This window comes from Poecilia reticulata, chromosome 15 (assembly GCF_904066995.2).
Source record: "Poecilia reticulata chromosome 15, P_reticulata-male-v2, whole genome shotgun sequence".
In the NCBI taxonomy this organism is placed as follows: Eukaryota; Metazoa; Chordata; class Actinopteri; order Cyprinodontiformes; family Poeciliidae; genus Poecilia; species Poecilia reticulata.
In genome coordinates, this window is record NC_088844.1 from 10,738,700 (window position 1) to 10,755,866 (window position 17,167).

The 17,167-nt window shown below is 38.9% G+C and overlaps 1 protein-coding gene across 1 annotated transcript; it reads left to right on the forward strand.

Moving 5' to 3' along the window:
• ifngr1l (interferon gamma receptor 1-like) lies at positions 1 to 17,108 on the forward strand. Its single transcript, NM_001360839.1, is given in 7 exon segments — positions 1 to 188; positions 10,384 to 10,510; positions 10,864 to 11,045; positions 11,185 to 11,372; positions 12,287 to 12,449; positions 13,568 to 13,683; positions 13,764 to 17,108. Coding segments are annotated over 7 exon segments (1,194 nt in total). The 5' UTR covers positions 1 to 127; the 3' UTR covers positions 14,121 to 17,108.
• The last annotated feature ends 59 nt before the right edge of the window (positions 17,109 to 17,167 follow it).

A 17,167-nucleotide genomic window follows, 5' to 3' on the forward strand; every position in this document is an offset into this window, starting at 1 on the left:
GCAGATGGGTCCAGTTCAGTGAGACCAGAAGTCCGTGTCTTTCCCGTAATTATCAGATGTCCAGCGCTACGTGTCCTTCTGGTGTGTCGTAAAAGGTTGAGGACCAGTCGGGCTCGGACAGAACAGGATGGCTTTCACCAAATCCCTGCGGCTTTTGTTCATTTTCCCCTTCGTCTCATCAGCGCTGGGTGAGTAGCTCCCTAGCAAACGCCACGCTCCGTGTTTACGTCTGCATTTAGCAGTCATTGTAACAGTAACGTAACGTTAAACGAGAACGTGGAGTTAAAAATAAACGAGGAAAAATGATTTGACTTGAGGTATCGCTGTGAAACGGCGATAAGGAGGGATTGTCGTGGAGGTTGAGTCGCAGGAAAACCTGGAATCCTAGATTAGCTAACGGCTAGCAGGCGCCATGATGAATTCCCTGGAATTCCCTGGGATTCTTGAAGTGAACTAACTGGTCACGTTACGTCAATCCGCTCTGATCAATACGGTCTTACTTTGAAGCTGACGTCTCCTCTCCGTGGGATTTAATGGCAATTTTGCCCACCAGTTTGAAACGTGAAAGGAAATAATAAAACGGGAATGAATTTGTTAATGATGTAATAAATTCATGTGAATAGTTGCTTTCAAAAATACACCAACTTCGTAAAGGAACTTTGAGGAGAGAGAAAAAAAAATCGTCAGGTTTTTCTTCATTTCCTCTTTCTAGTTTTCGATATTACCCAACATTTTGCAGTTCATTCCGCTATTATCTTATTGTTTCTACAGAATATGATGCAACAAAGCCAAAATGCGTATTAAATGACACGAAGGTCAGCAGCAGCAGTATGCATTTTATGTAAGCCTGTTTTCGTATCATATTTGCTGCTGCACACCCGGACTACTTCTCCTGGATGTTTTGGTGCGAACTTCTCGTTTAATTAAAGATGGCAGTAAATGATTCCCAGACCAGACATTTTAAACGCCCTGGCTTTCCTCCAGCGATGCGGCCCTGCAACTGACCCACACTAGTAACATTATTTTTGTTAGTTTTACTCATGTGGTTGTGACACTTGTGCCAACAAAGCAGGATGAACACTTTTTAGAGCCTTTGGGCCTTAAACCCTGGCGTATGCGTTTCAGTTTTTATTGCCTGAAGCTTTTATTCAGTCAATTCATCAACCTATCAATTGTTGGCCAATGAGTCAGCCCATTTCTGTTGCCAATTTGTTTGACCATCAATTATTTGTCCATCAAGCCTCCCTTGCTTCTGTCTATCCTTCAATTTTACTACTTTATATTCACCTGTTGGTCATACATAATCTGTTCATTCATTCACCTCTTCTGTCGTTCTCAATCTTTTTGCAGGTTTAACATCTTCTAGAACTGCCCGCCTTTATTATTTATTTTTTTTAATTAAGATGGAGAAACGGAGGACACTTGGTTGCATGCGCGCATCACACCAAGCCATTTACAGCATGTAATTCCTGCCAGATCTCTTATTTCTACCGAAGTGTTTTGTGCTTTAATCGATCAAACTGGGAGCAGAACAGGAGGGAGAGGAATTGAGACTCTGATTTGAGTGATTTGTTGGCCTGCAGTAGGTGGAAGTGATTCTTTTTCTGTAAACGGGCGGTCTAAGTCTTTCTCACAGCGGAGTTCAGAGAACCGCCTTATTACGCTGAGGTAATAAAATAACTAGAGGAACGATTTTGATTTCCAACATCTGGCTCTTTGAACACAAAAACGTGAACGGAGAGCTAAAGGTTTTATTTTTCTAATTAATTTTAATTACTTATTTTAACCTCTTTTGCAAGAGCGTCCTGGGAAATACAGACGGCAACACGACAGATGTGAAACGCTGAACATGCAACAATCAGATGAAACATGAAAGGTGATGAAATGATGGATTCTTCACTTGTGTGGGAAAACTGATTTTTATTTTATTTTTTATTGTTTTGGTGTCTTATCAGAACATAAGCCAGGTCACCACTTATTCTTTAAAGTGAAAATGCAGTTCAGTCGTCCTGCGTTTTCACTCTACTTGCAGGGCCGTGCAGAGACCACTAAAGGGGCAGGTGCTCCAAAAAAAAAGGGCACATCTAACCGCATTCTAGGACAGATTATTAAAAAAGCCACACAGCTTTCAGAGTTTAAAAAGCAATGATAAATTACAAAATTGTGAGATATACAATCAAAGTTAAGGAAAATCTATATAGAGCATACTACTATGTAAGATATTTTATTAGTAATTTTTTTCTGCAGGTCTATTTTGTTATAGGAAAGTATTTCAATATTCAAACCCGCAATTTAGCAGGACATGTAAATCAGAGCTGGACCACCAGACATATTTTGTCTTTACAGAATTACACTATTAAAAATATAAACAAGGGCACAATCCAACCTTTTAGTGACTAATCTATAAAAAAGAGCTGCCTGTTTGCTGCAGTGGAGATGAAGATGGTCCATTCAGGAAAGCAGAGCTGCATCAAACTTTAATGTGGAACTGCAGAAAAAAGAAAAAACCAAAAGCAAAAATTTAATTGTTAATGCATGTCACCATGAGAAAAGCCTACTGAGTTTTGCTCAAAAAAACTTTAAAAAAAATTAAAATCACACATTTTTATCTCATGAAGTGAAAAAATCATTTGCAAAACAAACTTATTTGCGCTTGTCATGAATCTTTTCTTGCTATTCTAAGTTTTTGTTTGTGACTCGAAGTTTTGCTTGTGATTCTCACATGACGTCGTGGGCAGGGCCCAAAATCACAACAAAAGATTTCTGATGTGTGCAAATAAAAATTTGTTAAACAAAACTTTTTTGTTTAAAAAAAATAAATCATTACAATTCCAAACGTTTTGATTACAATTTTATTTTACTTAACTGAGGTTAGTTTTTTTGTTTCCAATGAATAATTGGGAAACAAATTTAACTTCATACTCTGCGAACCAGACCCTAAACTTAAAGTCTGGGTTGAGTTTTTTCCCCTTCATTAATGTCACTTTTATTACATACATTATATCTATCAGGGTAATTCAGAGTGAGTTATTTTTAATTCTAAATTAATGTCCTTTTTGGACTTTTATTTAATTGTTATTCTCCTTCAAGATACATTTACCTAACGCTAGAATAAATGAAATGTACATTATGCAGCAAAGGAAATTAGAAGATCGGATTCATTATGGAGATGTTCGGATTTGGACGGGCGATGTGACCTTATTGCAGAAGCAATACTGAAGAATGACTGATATCATTAACGGTGCAGGGAAGAAGCTTTTTAGTTATCTAGCTTTGCTAGCAAAGTCGTTAGCTAGCAGCTAGCTAATAGCATAACAACAACAGCCTAATGTCTGTATGATAAAAATACTGAATGACAGATAAGAACAGTTTCTCCTCACCTGGCTGTCTCCTCCCGCTCAGTAGTTCTTCAGAGACAGTCAGACGCAGAGGCCTGTCAGTGTCTGTTGTATTTCATTACCTCTCTGCTTAAACCGCTACTACGTGATGAAGCAGAAACGATTTCTGTCATCTGACAAGTAGCAAGTCTACTCCACTTTATTCACCAATAAAATTTTTTTTGTAATTCACCAAAAACTGTTCTGTAATCTGGAACGTTCGCTACGTTGAGCTCCAGTTAGCCGCCTCATCTCACTGAGCGAGAGGCAACTGCGTCATGCGTCACGGGCAAAAGGTCAAAGGTAACAAGGTGACCGGAGGGCTTATTATGTTGTACAGAAAAACCCCCCAACAAAAAAAAACAAATAATTTTAGTACATGTTATGTGTCAGAAGAGGGCTTAGAAATAATAATAAAAATAAAAATAAAAAATTGACCAAAAGGGCACTTGGGGGCAAGGAGCTAAAGGGGCAGGAGCTAAACCCCCAGCTCCCCCCTCTGCACATGCCTGTCTACTTGGATTCACATTTTGATTAGCCCAAACAAAATGTCAACAAATTAGAGGAACATAGATGTAAACCATATTTTTGAGCATGTTATATTAGGAAAATACCTCAAAATGATAACCAAAAATATGTTAACTTTTTAGCTTTAGCTTTCTTACAGATCAGACTTTTTTCTTTGAGAGATTTTCTTTATGCTGCCTGCATTACTAAATGCACTTTCCAAGGGTACACAGGTACCAGGAATGTAAAGAAATGCTTTGTCAAGACAAGACAGGACACGAAACTCGATCTGACTCTTTTTCTTCCACACACTACCTGCATCAAAAATGCATCATCTTTATACGTGGCATTACTTGGTGCTTGTGAAATTTTCCGTTACAAGCGCAGGTTTTAGGCATTTTAACCTTGGTTAAAAGGATTCCATGGTTCATTCCTGTGTGCGCCGTTCAAACCCCGTGTCTGAACGCCGCTCGCCATTTGCCAGCCGTCAACATGACGATGAGTCAAACTTGGATAGGTTTCATGTTGTACATGACGTTTACACGCTCATAGACTTGTCAAAACTTGTGAATTTCAAAATGAACTCAATTTAGAGATGACTGTGGATCATTTAAAATTTTTCCTGGACATAATTGGATCAATAATCAATTCAATAATGTGTTTGTTGGATTGTGACACCCCTGGAGTCTCTTAACGCGACTTCGGTGAAGCCGCGGAGAGATATTTTTTAGATGCAATCTTATTGTATCTAAAACTAAAATTGTTGCATTTTTTTTGTACCCGATAATGATGACCGTTATAAAATGTCCTATCAGTCCCAAAGGATATGACGTCCAGTTTTCTTTTTCGCCTTCACTCACTTCTTGCACAGTTGCATCTGGTGGCTGGCTGCTGGTAGTTCAGCTTGCAGGTTAAAGTATTTAGTGGTTTTGTCATTTTATCTTAAAGTAAACCTTAAGTTTTTGTAGTTTAATCTTCTCTCCTTTAAGACTCAACAAAGGTAATACCTCAGTAATAATACAGAAGGTGCAATTATAGTTTCTCAAGTCTGAACATGGTTTACTTGCAGGTAAAGCGGCAAATTGAGATTATTTAGGATGAATTTGACTGGCAGTGTGAGGAGTCATGGCTGGTTGAATCTGAGTCAGACAGGAAGTGTGGCAGTATCAGGTGTAAACACGGTCTTTGTTTCTGACTTTGAAATCTAGACATAACCACCTGCGAGTGTTTTCTGAGGATCCTGGCTCTGCGGCGAAATGCTTCGGGTTTGAACCTGTGGCTTTGGTGATCCTTCTATTACAGGATTAATGGGGTGGATGCTATTCATCTTGAATAGGATGAGATGTTTGAACCTGTTGAAAAAAGTGAGTCATACGCTGATCCCGCTAATGCCACGCTTGAAAGTAAATGAGTCACCACGTAGAGATGAAACCTGTGCTCCCGGGGGATGGGGAATTACTTAAATTGCCTGTCATTGATGACCTGCGGAGGTTCCCGTCACGGCTTTGTCCTGTGGCCTGAATAATACCTCTGGGACGGTTTTGACGACGTCGGCAGAATCAGAACAAAAGCTAAAGCACCCGATGAAAAACTTGACCTGCTTGTGGTTTGACAGTTGACAAGAAGTGAAATTCAGGTTTGAACACAAGCGTTACCTTGGCGAACCCTGTGAGTGATGTGAAAGCAGAAAGTAAAACCGAAAATGGAGCAACTGAAATAATAATTTGGTAATTAACTTGTGAATCATGAGGACATTTCATCAGTGAGACTGAACTGAAAGACGAAATGACCAAAGCTAATGAAGAAAACTAAGAATTTCTTACTCGGGCATAAAAGTTTAATTGGAAGTCTGTCTTTATTTTTTTCTTTTCCAAATTAATATGCTGCTTGTAGTGTTTCTTAAAGAAGCAGTTTTTGTGCTTCGAGCAGAAATGCGCCAATTAATCGGCCAAATGTTTGAATTATCCAAATTACCCAAATTTCATTTATCCCTATTCATTGAATGCTTCAAAGCTCAAGATTCCCAGAAGTTGTGCGACATCCAATTATTTTTATTTAAATGATTAATTAAGCAATCGGCCGAAGGTTAGAGATGTGTGTTTGGTCGCATGAATGGGGATAATTGAACAATTCCTACATCCATCAAGAAAATGCAGCTTCTTTTTTGTCCTATAATCTTAACAGGCTTAGCAAAAAAAAAAAGGTGCATTGTATGGTAAGATGTCAGAAAATTAGAAATCTGCTAAGTTCAAATAGTACAAGTTGTCTGTTGGGGGCCGTTTTCATTTTCAGTTCGTCATATTTGTCGTCTACTGTACATGCATGAAAGGATGAGAACCAAAAAAAAAAAAAAAGTTCAAAGCGTTGAAGTTTTGTGTTCCTATCACGTTGGTCTTATCATATCTTAACTGGATGCAGCTGGTTTGCAGACTTCCTGGTGTGAACAGAGGCAGACGTGTGATGGCATCAGGCTCAGAGGAACACCAAAGATTATGAGAAAGTCACAGCAGTCGGTATGAAGATGCAGAGATCCAGACGTTCTGCATGTCTGTGAAGGGTGATGTGGAATATTCTAATAAAGCTGACACATTACTAGTTAACCTGCTTTCTGTCTATTAGGATGATGATTAAATGATTACTATGTGTGAATTTAAATCTGTCCAACTGGAAGATAAATGCGTTAAATTTCTGAAACGGGGAGGCTGTTGAGGCTGTTTGGTTTGAAGTGAGATGTTCTGGGTTTCTCACAGGCGTTGTATCTTTCATGGTCATCAGTGTTGGTCATTTGTAGGTTCATTGCAGATGAACTCATTTTTGTTCTTCCACACAGATCCAACCTCTTTCTTTTAAAAGCCTCATTTCATCGAGATGTCGAACCCGAACCACATAAAGAAAAAAAAATCAAACTTTTAGTTTTGTTTGTGGCGTGTTGTCCGAAGGCATTCTTTCCTCACTTCTGCTGTTTGTTCACAATGATGTGGTCAAAGTTTCTAACATTTGCGTCGCAGCCGGCGCAGAAATTGTGGAGGAAGTCGCATGTGATTTAGTATCGAGCAGAGGAAGGAAGGAAGTTGGGGAGCGCTGCTGGAAGAGTTATCGGCTCAAATCTGCATTGACACGTTTTCAATCGTTACCCAAGTGTCTGCTGAGTAACAGCTTAGCGAATGTGCCTGAAGCAGAACTATGAGTTTGTGTTTCAAATGCTGGTTTTATGTTACTTTTTTTACATTACACCATTGATTGTGCATGTCAAGATGCTGTGCAGGACTATCAGGAAGCTTACAAACTTCCCTGATAACGATGGAGGACATTTTTTGTCATTTTGTTGCAAAACACTGCTGAGATCGTCTTGGACACCTTTTTTTTTTTTTTTTTTTAGAAACTGATGCCATCTGCTTTCTCTTCCTGCTTCTGTTAGACTTTTTTTTTTTTTTTTGATTGAAGCAGTGGTTCTCCACTGGTTTAGATCGAGTCCTGCCTCAAAGGAGAAAACAAGATGCCGTCGAATAAGAAAAATTAGATTTGGTCAGTAGTCTTCATTTAAGTTATTTTCTCAGGATGTATGAAGAAGTAAATTAACTATTTTTGTCCAGTTTTTTTTCCCCCTCAGTATAGAAACATGAGGTTTATGTTGGAGCTGAATGGATGTTTTTAGTCCAAATAAACTGCTTCACCAACCTGAAAAAAAATATAAAAATAGCAGAAATCGTTTAGAGAACCAAACAGTAAATTGGTTCAAAGATGGAAGTTGATCTATAAAACTCAGCATTTTCTATTTAGTTCTTGACCTCCAAATTTTATTGCGATCAGCATTTATGGCATTACAGTAATATAAATGTTGCTATTGCGTGGCACCGTGTGCATGGTCACAGTTCAGAGAGGCATAACGTCGTTCGGTTTTTAACCTGTTGAAATGAGGCCTTGGTGTCACACGTTTAGAAAAGCTTAAATAAAAATTGGAGAAATGAAATTACAAGACTAACAAAATTGGCATATTATCCTGGTAATAATCTAATGGTCTGAAAAGTTTGCCTCGTTTCATTTTGTCTAAGCAAAAAGATTTTCATGTTCCCCTTTTTAAATTAAATTGTCAGGATTTTTTTCCCCACCTAAATAAGGAAGGGAACATTAACAGTATATTATGCCAATGGCAGGAAAACGAATGCCGTGTCTGAAACCACTTGTTTTAAAAGAGCGGAGTTCATCTGCGTTCTGTGATTGAAATATTAGGTGTTTTTGAAGGATGTCACCAGTTTTTTCCAGTACAAGTACTTCAGTTTAGGTACTTGTACTGGCATTAGAAAACAAAATGCATTTAATTTAGAACAGGGTGGCTCTTCTTTTTAAGACTACAGTCCCCCTTACTGTTTGAACATATCATGAATGGAGAATGACACAGATTTAGTTTTCAAAAATTTTATGAAATTATTAAAAGAAGCATTTTTTCGCTAGAGCTTTAATATCTGTATACAACCCGACCTCAAACTCGTCCAACCGTCAAGCAAAATTATTTGCTTGACGGTTGGACATCCTATGAAACATACATAGAAAACCAAAAGATAAAGTTGTTGATGTACTTTTGATTTCTTACTATTAATTGTATGTAGAACTTTAGCCTCAGATGTCCATCTTTGTGTCTCTCCTTTATTTTCCTCTCTTTGTCTCTGTGGGTTTACAGCTTTTAGCACAGCGTCAAGCGACGCCTCATCACTACACTTAGGAAAGTGTAGTGAATTTGTTGTTGGCTAACAACAAATTCATTTGCTAACAACAAATTCATTTGTTAGCTAACGAGGCATTTAAGGTGAACGTCATAAACTTTAAATTAATATTTAAATATTAGGTACTAGTTGAGTAAATGCTGGTTTTGGTATTCTCTCTGTGGCGGCAGATAATGTTTCTAATATTAAACATCCAAAGTGTTAACTAACTCAGAGCGCTTTCCTCCAGAAGCATAAATTCAGATTGACAGTGGTATATTACCAGTGTGTGTGTGTATATGTGGGTGAATCTTGTGGTTAACAGCTTCAGCCGCTTACTTTAGTGCTGTGGTTATCACTTTTTTTTTTTTTTTTACAGTGTATGACTGAGTTCCCACTCAACCCCTCTAATGTCTACACTGAACATGCTTTCTTTTGTTTTGATTTGTTTTTTGTCCCTTATTTATCTCGTGCTTAAGATCACAAGAGGAAACAAAACTGAAAGGTGTTTTTTATTGTTTTTTTTTTCTTCATATGTTTAGGTGACTCATTAAAGCGTGGGTGGGAAATCTGTAACTCATGTGACAGAAATTACAGAAAATGGCCAAAGTCCAGCTGAACAATGAATACACCACTACGCTTCTCTTTCCCTTCCTTATTAATTTTACAGCTCTTGTCTCTAAAATAGTTAAGCATGGTTTCCCTCTTCATAAATCACAGAAAATAAGAATTGAAAGCAAGTAGAGGGCAGTCTCAGTCTACTGAAGCGTGGTTGCCGTTTTTGAATAGATGCAAGTGTTACAGGACTTTGTCAGCCTGATTATAAAGAATTGACTCTACACACTAATTTTATAATGACGGTGCAAGTTAAAAAGCAAAACTCAGCAACGGAGTTGCCAGCAGCTGCCTGGCTGGAGGGAAGGCGGCGGTCTGCTTCTGCTGCTTTGTTTTAGAGGAAGTTTGTTTTCTCTGACAATGTTGGGAAGTTACACAAAGGCTGTGGCTCTTCTGTAGGTCACAGTGTCTTAAGATATTTTATTTATGGTCTAACAAAGTGCAGTAAATCAAGAGCTCATGTTGGACATCTGTGGTGAGGGAGAAAACTACTGATGCATCTGAAAATTTAGAACGTCATAAAAAAAATTCTATATTTTTAGTCTTATGAGAAAGTGAAACTTTATCTCTGATTATTTATTATTGATGATAATGAATCAATAAAAGTTTCACTTTCTGGAACTTAATTTAAAAAAATACAATATTTATGATATCAACACTTATGAATCTGTGCACTTGAAAATCTATGAATCGGTTTTCCAACACTGCCCTCTAGTGGTGAACTCATGTGTCACGAACCAGTCATGTGTCACTCATGTGTTTGCTCTCACGTGTCAAAGTCTGTATATACAGGAGCTAAATGTATTAGGCCACCGTCAAAAAGTTTAGACTTCAGCAGTTCAATTCAAAAGTTGAAACCTTGCCTAATTTAATTCATGTTTTTATTCCAGTTAATTTTGATGGTTGTGGCTTTCAGCTCAAACAAACCTTCAAAATGCTTCAACAGCGTCTGGAAAAGTGTCCAAACACTCATGTTATATTTCATTTTGTTCTGAAAAACAGTGTTTTAGGTTTTTATGTGCTGTAATGAATCTGCTGCACACATTCATCTTTAAGAGTTTAGCGACGACCTGTAAGCTGCGACTCTTTGATATTAAAAGTTATGACTTTGTCATTTTAAATGTGTCTGATCATCCAGCTCCTCATCATGTCTGCAGTCTGATCTGTGTGTTGTGTTTCCACAGTGGCTCCTCCAACCAACGTGACCCTAACCTGCCGCAACCTGCAGAACATTTTGTCCTGGGATTATGAGAACGATGTTCCTGGGCTTAGATTCCACGTTTCGATCGGCTATGATTCACAAATCCCAGGGTATTTTTTTTTTTTTATGTCTCCGTTTTTGTTCTGCTTTATCACAATATATTTTCATGGCATTTTTTCCCACAATCTAATCGGTGCAAAAATTACACTAGAAGCATATATTTGTTCTTTTCTACTAAATATCCGTAGTTATCACCCTGTCATTCATTTTATTTAGCTTATTAACCTACAGATTAGAACAGTGTGCCAGTATATAAGAGGGTGAGTAAATGGTTTCAGGTTAGGAAACTGCATTTAAATACAGAAAAAAAATCATTTTTCCAGGCTGCTCTTTCCCCTTTAACTGTTCAGTTGTCTCTTCCACCGAAAGCTTCAAGTAATTTTCTGTTGTTTTTTCTCACCAGTTGCCCTAATGAAATGTGGTTTAACGAATCTTCTCGACGAGCAGATCTTTCGTTCCTGTCAAATCCGAACAACGTATACCACATCGAGTTAAAGGCTGTGCTGGGGGAAGATGAGTCCGAAATCGCTCCAAAGGATGGCATCGAATTTACCTATTTCTCCAGTGCTTTGTTTGGTGAAAAATGTAAGTATATTCAGGAAGTAACAAAACTATCAGAGCAGCTCAGAGACGCTGTACTGAAAGCTCCAGTCTGTTGGGGTCTTTTTTTCTCCCCAGTGTGATTAAAGTGTGTGTGTGTGTGATGATCCTTGTTGTTTCTCAGGTCTTTTGGATTTCCCACCCGTTGACATCACTACCCAGGAACATCAACACATACAGGTAGAGTTCAAGCATCCCTGGCTGGTGTACAAGGATGGGCTGTATAGATGTAAGACACAGAAGAAGAAGAAGAAAAATGACCAGGAGAACAAACTACCAAACTTTAAGTACACCATCAGTGTGGTTGGCCAGGTGAGACTGCTCCCTCCCAGTTTGGTCTTTTTGCCTCTAACTTTCATCTCTCCAATAATAATAATAAGTTTATGAACGATTCCCATCTGGTTTTAGGCCTCTCCACAGTAAACGACTCTAATAAAAATCACAATCTCCTACTTTCATCTAACTACTGTCGTCATACTGGACTTGAATTCAGCCTTTATGTCAAAGGATCCTCTGTCAATGAGGATGTGATGTCCACATCTTCATTGACAGAGGACGTCTGTCAATGTGTTTCTTGCGTGTGTGAGAAACTCACCCCGTCATTGGAAGGGGTGTGTTTCTTTCACACACCCCTTCACTGGTTCATCTTCTACCATTCCAACCATTCTCAGTACATCTATCCAACATTGGGAAGCAAACTATTCCCAACATTATTCTATTTCTTCTGGTGTACCACTAGGCTCAGTACTTGACCGCCTTCTGTTCATCATTTACCTCCTTCCCCTTGGTCATCAGAAAACACAGTACAGACTTCCATTGTTATCCCGACAACATCCAACTCTATATCTCGTCCAACCATCCAGTGTTCTACCACTCTCTTCCCTTTCTGATCGTCTCCAGGAAATCAAATCTTGGCCTTTCCTCCAACTTGTTGAAACGTAATAGCAATAAAACTGTTGTCCTCCTAATTGGTGCCAAATCTACACCAGGTGAAATACACAGGATCCCATTAACATTGATGGCTCCTTCATTTTCCCTTTCCCTATGGTGAAGAGTTTGGGTGTCTTCCTCTGCTACTGCTTACACAAGCAAATATTGATGTTTGAATCTGCCTTTGCAGAAGTAACTGTGCAGAACTGCTTAGAAACCATTTGCTTTAGTTTTCTGTTTTACCTACAGTATGACTCTCAGTCATATTAAAATGGTCCTGCTCTCTGTTCTTGAAGGATAAGTCCCTCTCCGTTGAGTGTGACGACGCTGTATGCAAGACCAGACTGCAAGTGGACATGAAGCAGGACAAACATTGTCTGAAAATCAATGGAGAGCTCGAACTGATGACTGTGGTGTCCACAAAGGAATTCTGCACCGAGAAAGCCCCACCGCCTCTCAGTTGAGTAACGTTTCATTTGTTTCATTGATACAAGTTGTGATGGTTAAGACCTTTTTGTTAATATCAAGCCATGAACTAAATAAATAGATCAGCACAACTAACATTAAACTCAAAGGGACATTTTTAAAGCCTACCTCCATCTCATAAAAACATATTCAGTCCTGAGCAGATCACCCTCATGATGTTATGATCTGCTGCAAATGTGTTTCATAGTCAGACACCAGCGTCCCACTCCTTACAGGTAAAAGCCTCCAGTTCATTTATATTCCAGGGGCATTTTTGTGCTGCAGCTATTTTTTTTTTAAACATCTTTGCTCAGATCTTAAGTTGGGCAAGAAAGACTGGCACTTCCAGGACTTGTTCTGATCTACTGATGATGATGATAATGAACTTTATTTAAAAAGGGACAATGCGCAACTCAAACATAAATGTCACCATTTGATGATCTGTACCAAACTACAGCAAAAGCTAATTCTTATCTGTAGAAAGCTCCAGTTTTGTTACGTTATGTGACGATTCTCAGAGCAGCCTTTGACAGCTTCCTTTTTCCGCCACCAGATGGCGTAGTTCGTGTTTCTAAAACTTGTAACTGAACGCTCCTTTGTCTCTGTATCCTCTTTTGTTTGTGCCTGGTGATGGGCAAACTTATGCTTTTATCGAATATTATATTTAAGGGGTGAATAGTTTTGGATTCATTGTAAGCAGTATTTGGTGTTTTACTGTGGATGAAATTGTGATGACCAGTTTTGCCGTTCCTATCTGAGCAACTGACTGAAAGCAAATTGTAGTTGGTACTGTAAGAAAAAATTTAAGTATCAAAAATGAGAAACGAAGAATTGGAAAGTCGCTCAAAAAGAATTTTAATTTTAACAATTTAAAAGATCTCTATTGATAAAGACCGACACCAAAAGAAAAAGCTTCCTCTTCACCAATTATAGTTTGCTCAGTGTTGGTTGGTCACATAAAATCACAAAAAAATATGACAACAACATGGCAAAAGGTTCAAGTGGTTCAAATATTTTTTAATCTTTCTTGTCCAAGTCCACTTTTATCATGGTACCCAGACTTCCAGCTGCTGCCGGCTATAACTTTGTGTTTCTTCTTCTGCTTTGTTTAGATCACACCAGCCTCATTGTTGGCATCATCATCGCCATCATGGCAGCACTGGCTTTCATTGCCACCATGGTTTTCTGGAAAAAGACGAGTCCCGCCCTGGCTAAACTCAGTTCTATAGTACGTTCAGTTGGTCAGAGCTCATCTGAACGGATGATTGTCTGTTCCAGCACTAACCATGTTTTTTTTTTTCTCATCAGTTTTGTATAACCCCTAAACCAAACAACCAAGAGTTTAAACCCCTTCAAGATGATCCCAGTTTTGTAACAGTGAGCCCTTGGCCGGTGACTCCTGAAGAGCCGCTTGTGGACACCGTCATCATTAAAAAGAGTGATGAAGACTACCACCAACGCATCAAGTTGTCACCCAACAACCAGGCTCTTACTGAAGAGCCGGAGGAAGAGGGAACGTCTGATGACCCGTACATGAGCGAGCAAAAACTGGACAGTGACCCTGAAGAGCCAGACCTCGACGAGCCGATCCGCTCTCCTTACGAGTGCCGCGCGGTGGTGCTGGAGTTGGCTCCCGAGGACTGCGCTGAGGGATACCGGGCCTGATTAATTGGTTTGATCTAAAAGAAAAGACTTAACAATTTAATAATGAGGGAGAAAAAAGCACTGTTACATTCAGTCCTTCTCCTCCTCTTCACTACCTGATTGTGAAAATACGGAGGCCTACAGACTAGAAAACCTGTGTTTTTATACAGAGCCAAAATCACAGCTCATCCATTAGGGGTATCTAGCTGAGAATCATTGTCACACAGTGACACCTGCTGGCTGGACACTAGCATTACCACATTTAATTAGCTATGAGCGCAGCAGAAAAAAATTCCTTTTAATTGCACTTTTTGTATATACTTTTTTTTTTACTGCTGGTGATAGAGTAGCAAGTTACAGTAAGTTAGATTTCAAATCATCTCTTAGCTTTAATTCTAGTGACTTTTGTTGCGTCGACTGCAGGTGACCGGAATTAGTTTTTCAGCATTTGCCATAATCAGAAACCTGTGAACTGAGATGTAGATTTTCTTAACAGGTGCAGTTTGTTTGTTATATGTATAATAATTGACTAAGTGGGAGAGTTTTTGTGCCTTTTATAATGAACGCTTTACTGAGGTGAAAGTAAAGATTAATGACATTTTGGAGAATCATGAAAGTTGATGTTATTAAGGGACGCAGGTGCCAATCTTTGTCGAAGTGGGAAGTTTAAAACTTTGAGTGCGTCTTTTCTACGTTATCCAGCTGACTCGGCACTTTATTCCCTCATTAGCTCCTAATCTGAAGTTTTTACCAACCTATCAGCAAATCTCTCTTCCTTGCGCAGGCAGAGGAAGGAGAAGCAATAATGGCAATCCTGGAAATATTGGTATAAAAACAAACTGGGAGATCATCTTTAGGCAAAAATGAGACGCAGGAAAGTCTGGAATCCAGATCAGATTATGGGATTGTGAATGTTCGTCCCTCGTTCTATAAGACCAGCCAGTAAAGTCGCGCGAACTGAGGCTGCACGATGTCGTTGAAATGCTCGATTGTGACGTTGTTGCTGAATATTTGTCCATTTTTTATTTTCCCCTTTATTGTTTCCCCACTTCTGCCAGTGAGCTTCAGCACCTCAGACACTAAAGACATGCATCAGCTGTGAGCTTCAGGGCCTGGAAATGGATTAAATCAGACATTTTACTTCCAACCAGTTATTGTATTATTCAACAAATATGGTTGTGCCAACATTGGTTTTAATCTCCCAGCAGTCAGCTGAACGTGTATTATTAAAGATACATTCAGCTCACAGGATTTTTGTAATAAGTTAGCTCAGGTGTTTTTTTCCCCGTCTTTCCCCAATGGGGTAAACATTTTTATAAATGTCAAGCTGTGCGTTAGAGAATCTTTATAAATCTCTCTAAATTGTCAACTGTAATAAAAACTGTGGAATAGCTCTTTATTTTCTTGATGCTAACAAAAACTACCAAAGTTGGAGCACCTTGTTCTTTCATGTTTTAAATTTAAACGACCTTCATTGTTCTGTGTTGAAGGGTGAACGTCGGAAACATCTGACCCAGCTGCATGCCGTGCCTTGTCATAAACCTGCTCCAGCTGTTTTATCTCGTCCTGATTTAAATATTTAATAATGGTGTTGGATCTGCCCTACCTTTTCACATACCTCTTGTTTTTATTTCCACTCCATTAATGTTTCGGCTTCAGCCCTCCGACGATAGCCGAGTTTTGTTTTTGGTTCAAACTCGAGGCTCATTCATTTTCTTGCTGCTGAGCAGTCGCATTATGATTTCTTAAGATTATATTTTGCTTTAATTTTTATTTTTGATTCCCTCACTTGTAGAGAATTAGCCACTTTTTTTTTTTTTTTTTTTTAAACAATTGTCAACCTCTGACTCAGTAAGGCGTACCTGCTTGATAATTTCCCCAGGAGAAAGAAAACCCGAAGAACTCGTCCATTGTGAATATAAAATCATGTCGGTCATTTTCATTTCAAAAGATTTTCCATGCTCGACTTTTCTTGACCTTCTCACCTGGCTGGATTTGATGTGCGTCTCACTGAGCCTAGCGGTTAGCTAGCTGTTAGCTAGCGGAGCCCGAAGGTTGCCGTTAGAGCTACCAACTGGGCATAAAGTACCGTAAATACTTTACAGGTGGTAACAGAATCCATTAATATCCAACGGTCAGTTGATGACGTCTGGGATAGAGAAGAAACGTTGTGTGACTTTAATGTTTGCGAGACGTCGCTGCTCGCCTCGTTACAGTTGAATGTATCTGTATCAGGTTTCTGTACCTTCAGGAAGTTACCGTGATAAAACGGCTTGAAATAAGCGCTTTATTGATCTTATTGGTTTGTTTTGGAAGTGGCATGCATTTTTTTTATTTAACAGAGTCTGACATGGTCTGGAAGTTTCTACTGGGAGATACACACGAGATAAGAGGCTGAAACTTTAGCTAGCAGCAGTGATTTAGAGCATAGAAATGTTTTTTTTTAATGGCAGCTTTTGTGTTTTAGGCGATAACAGGAAAAGCCTCAAATCCCATAAAATATGACAACTTGAGCGTAGCTCTGAAAATCCAGCAAAGACTTAAACTACAGGATTCACCCGAACCTCAACCGATCCAGATTCAAAATGATCCAAAATGTCGACAAAGTTTAAGTTGAAGTTGCACGTAAAGGTTTCTTTGCTTACTTTGTGTCTTCTGAAGCCCAAATAAGAAACCTTTGTTGCAGAATCACAGAAAGTTGTCTCTAAAATTTGTTCGACTGTTAAACCAACCAGCGTGCTGCTTCTGAGTTGCATGCTAGCCGAGCGGCAGGGCCTTTGACTGCTCCCCTCCACATCGTGGTTGCATGAAAAGCTTCACAACATACCCATAAATAAGCCTGGACTTCCAAGTGTTACAACTTCCATCTTGCTGCTGTTTGTTCATCACCGTCTCTGTGGTTTTACTCACATTTCAATGTTTCACGTATACAAAAAGGCATGCTTGTTTTTTTTTTTTCATTATAAACGTTGATTGAGTTTATTAAAAAAACATGATGTCATTCTCATTTCTCTCATGTCTGAGTCTTTTCACTTTAGTGAAGGGAAGTTGGCATTTCGGTAAAGTGA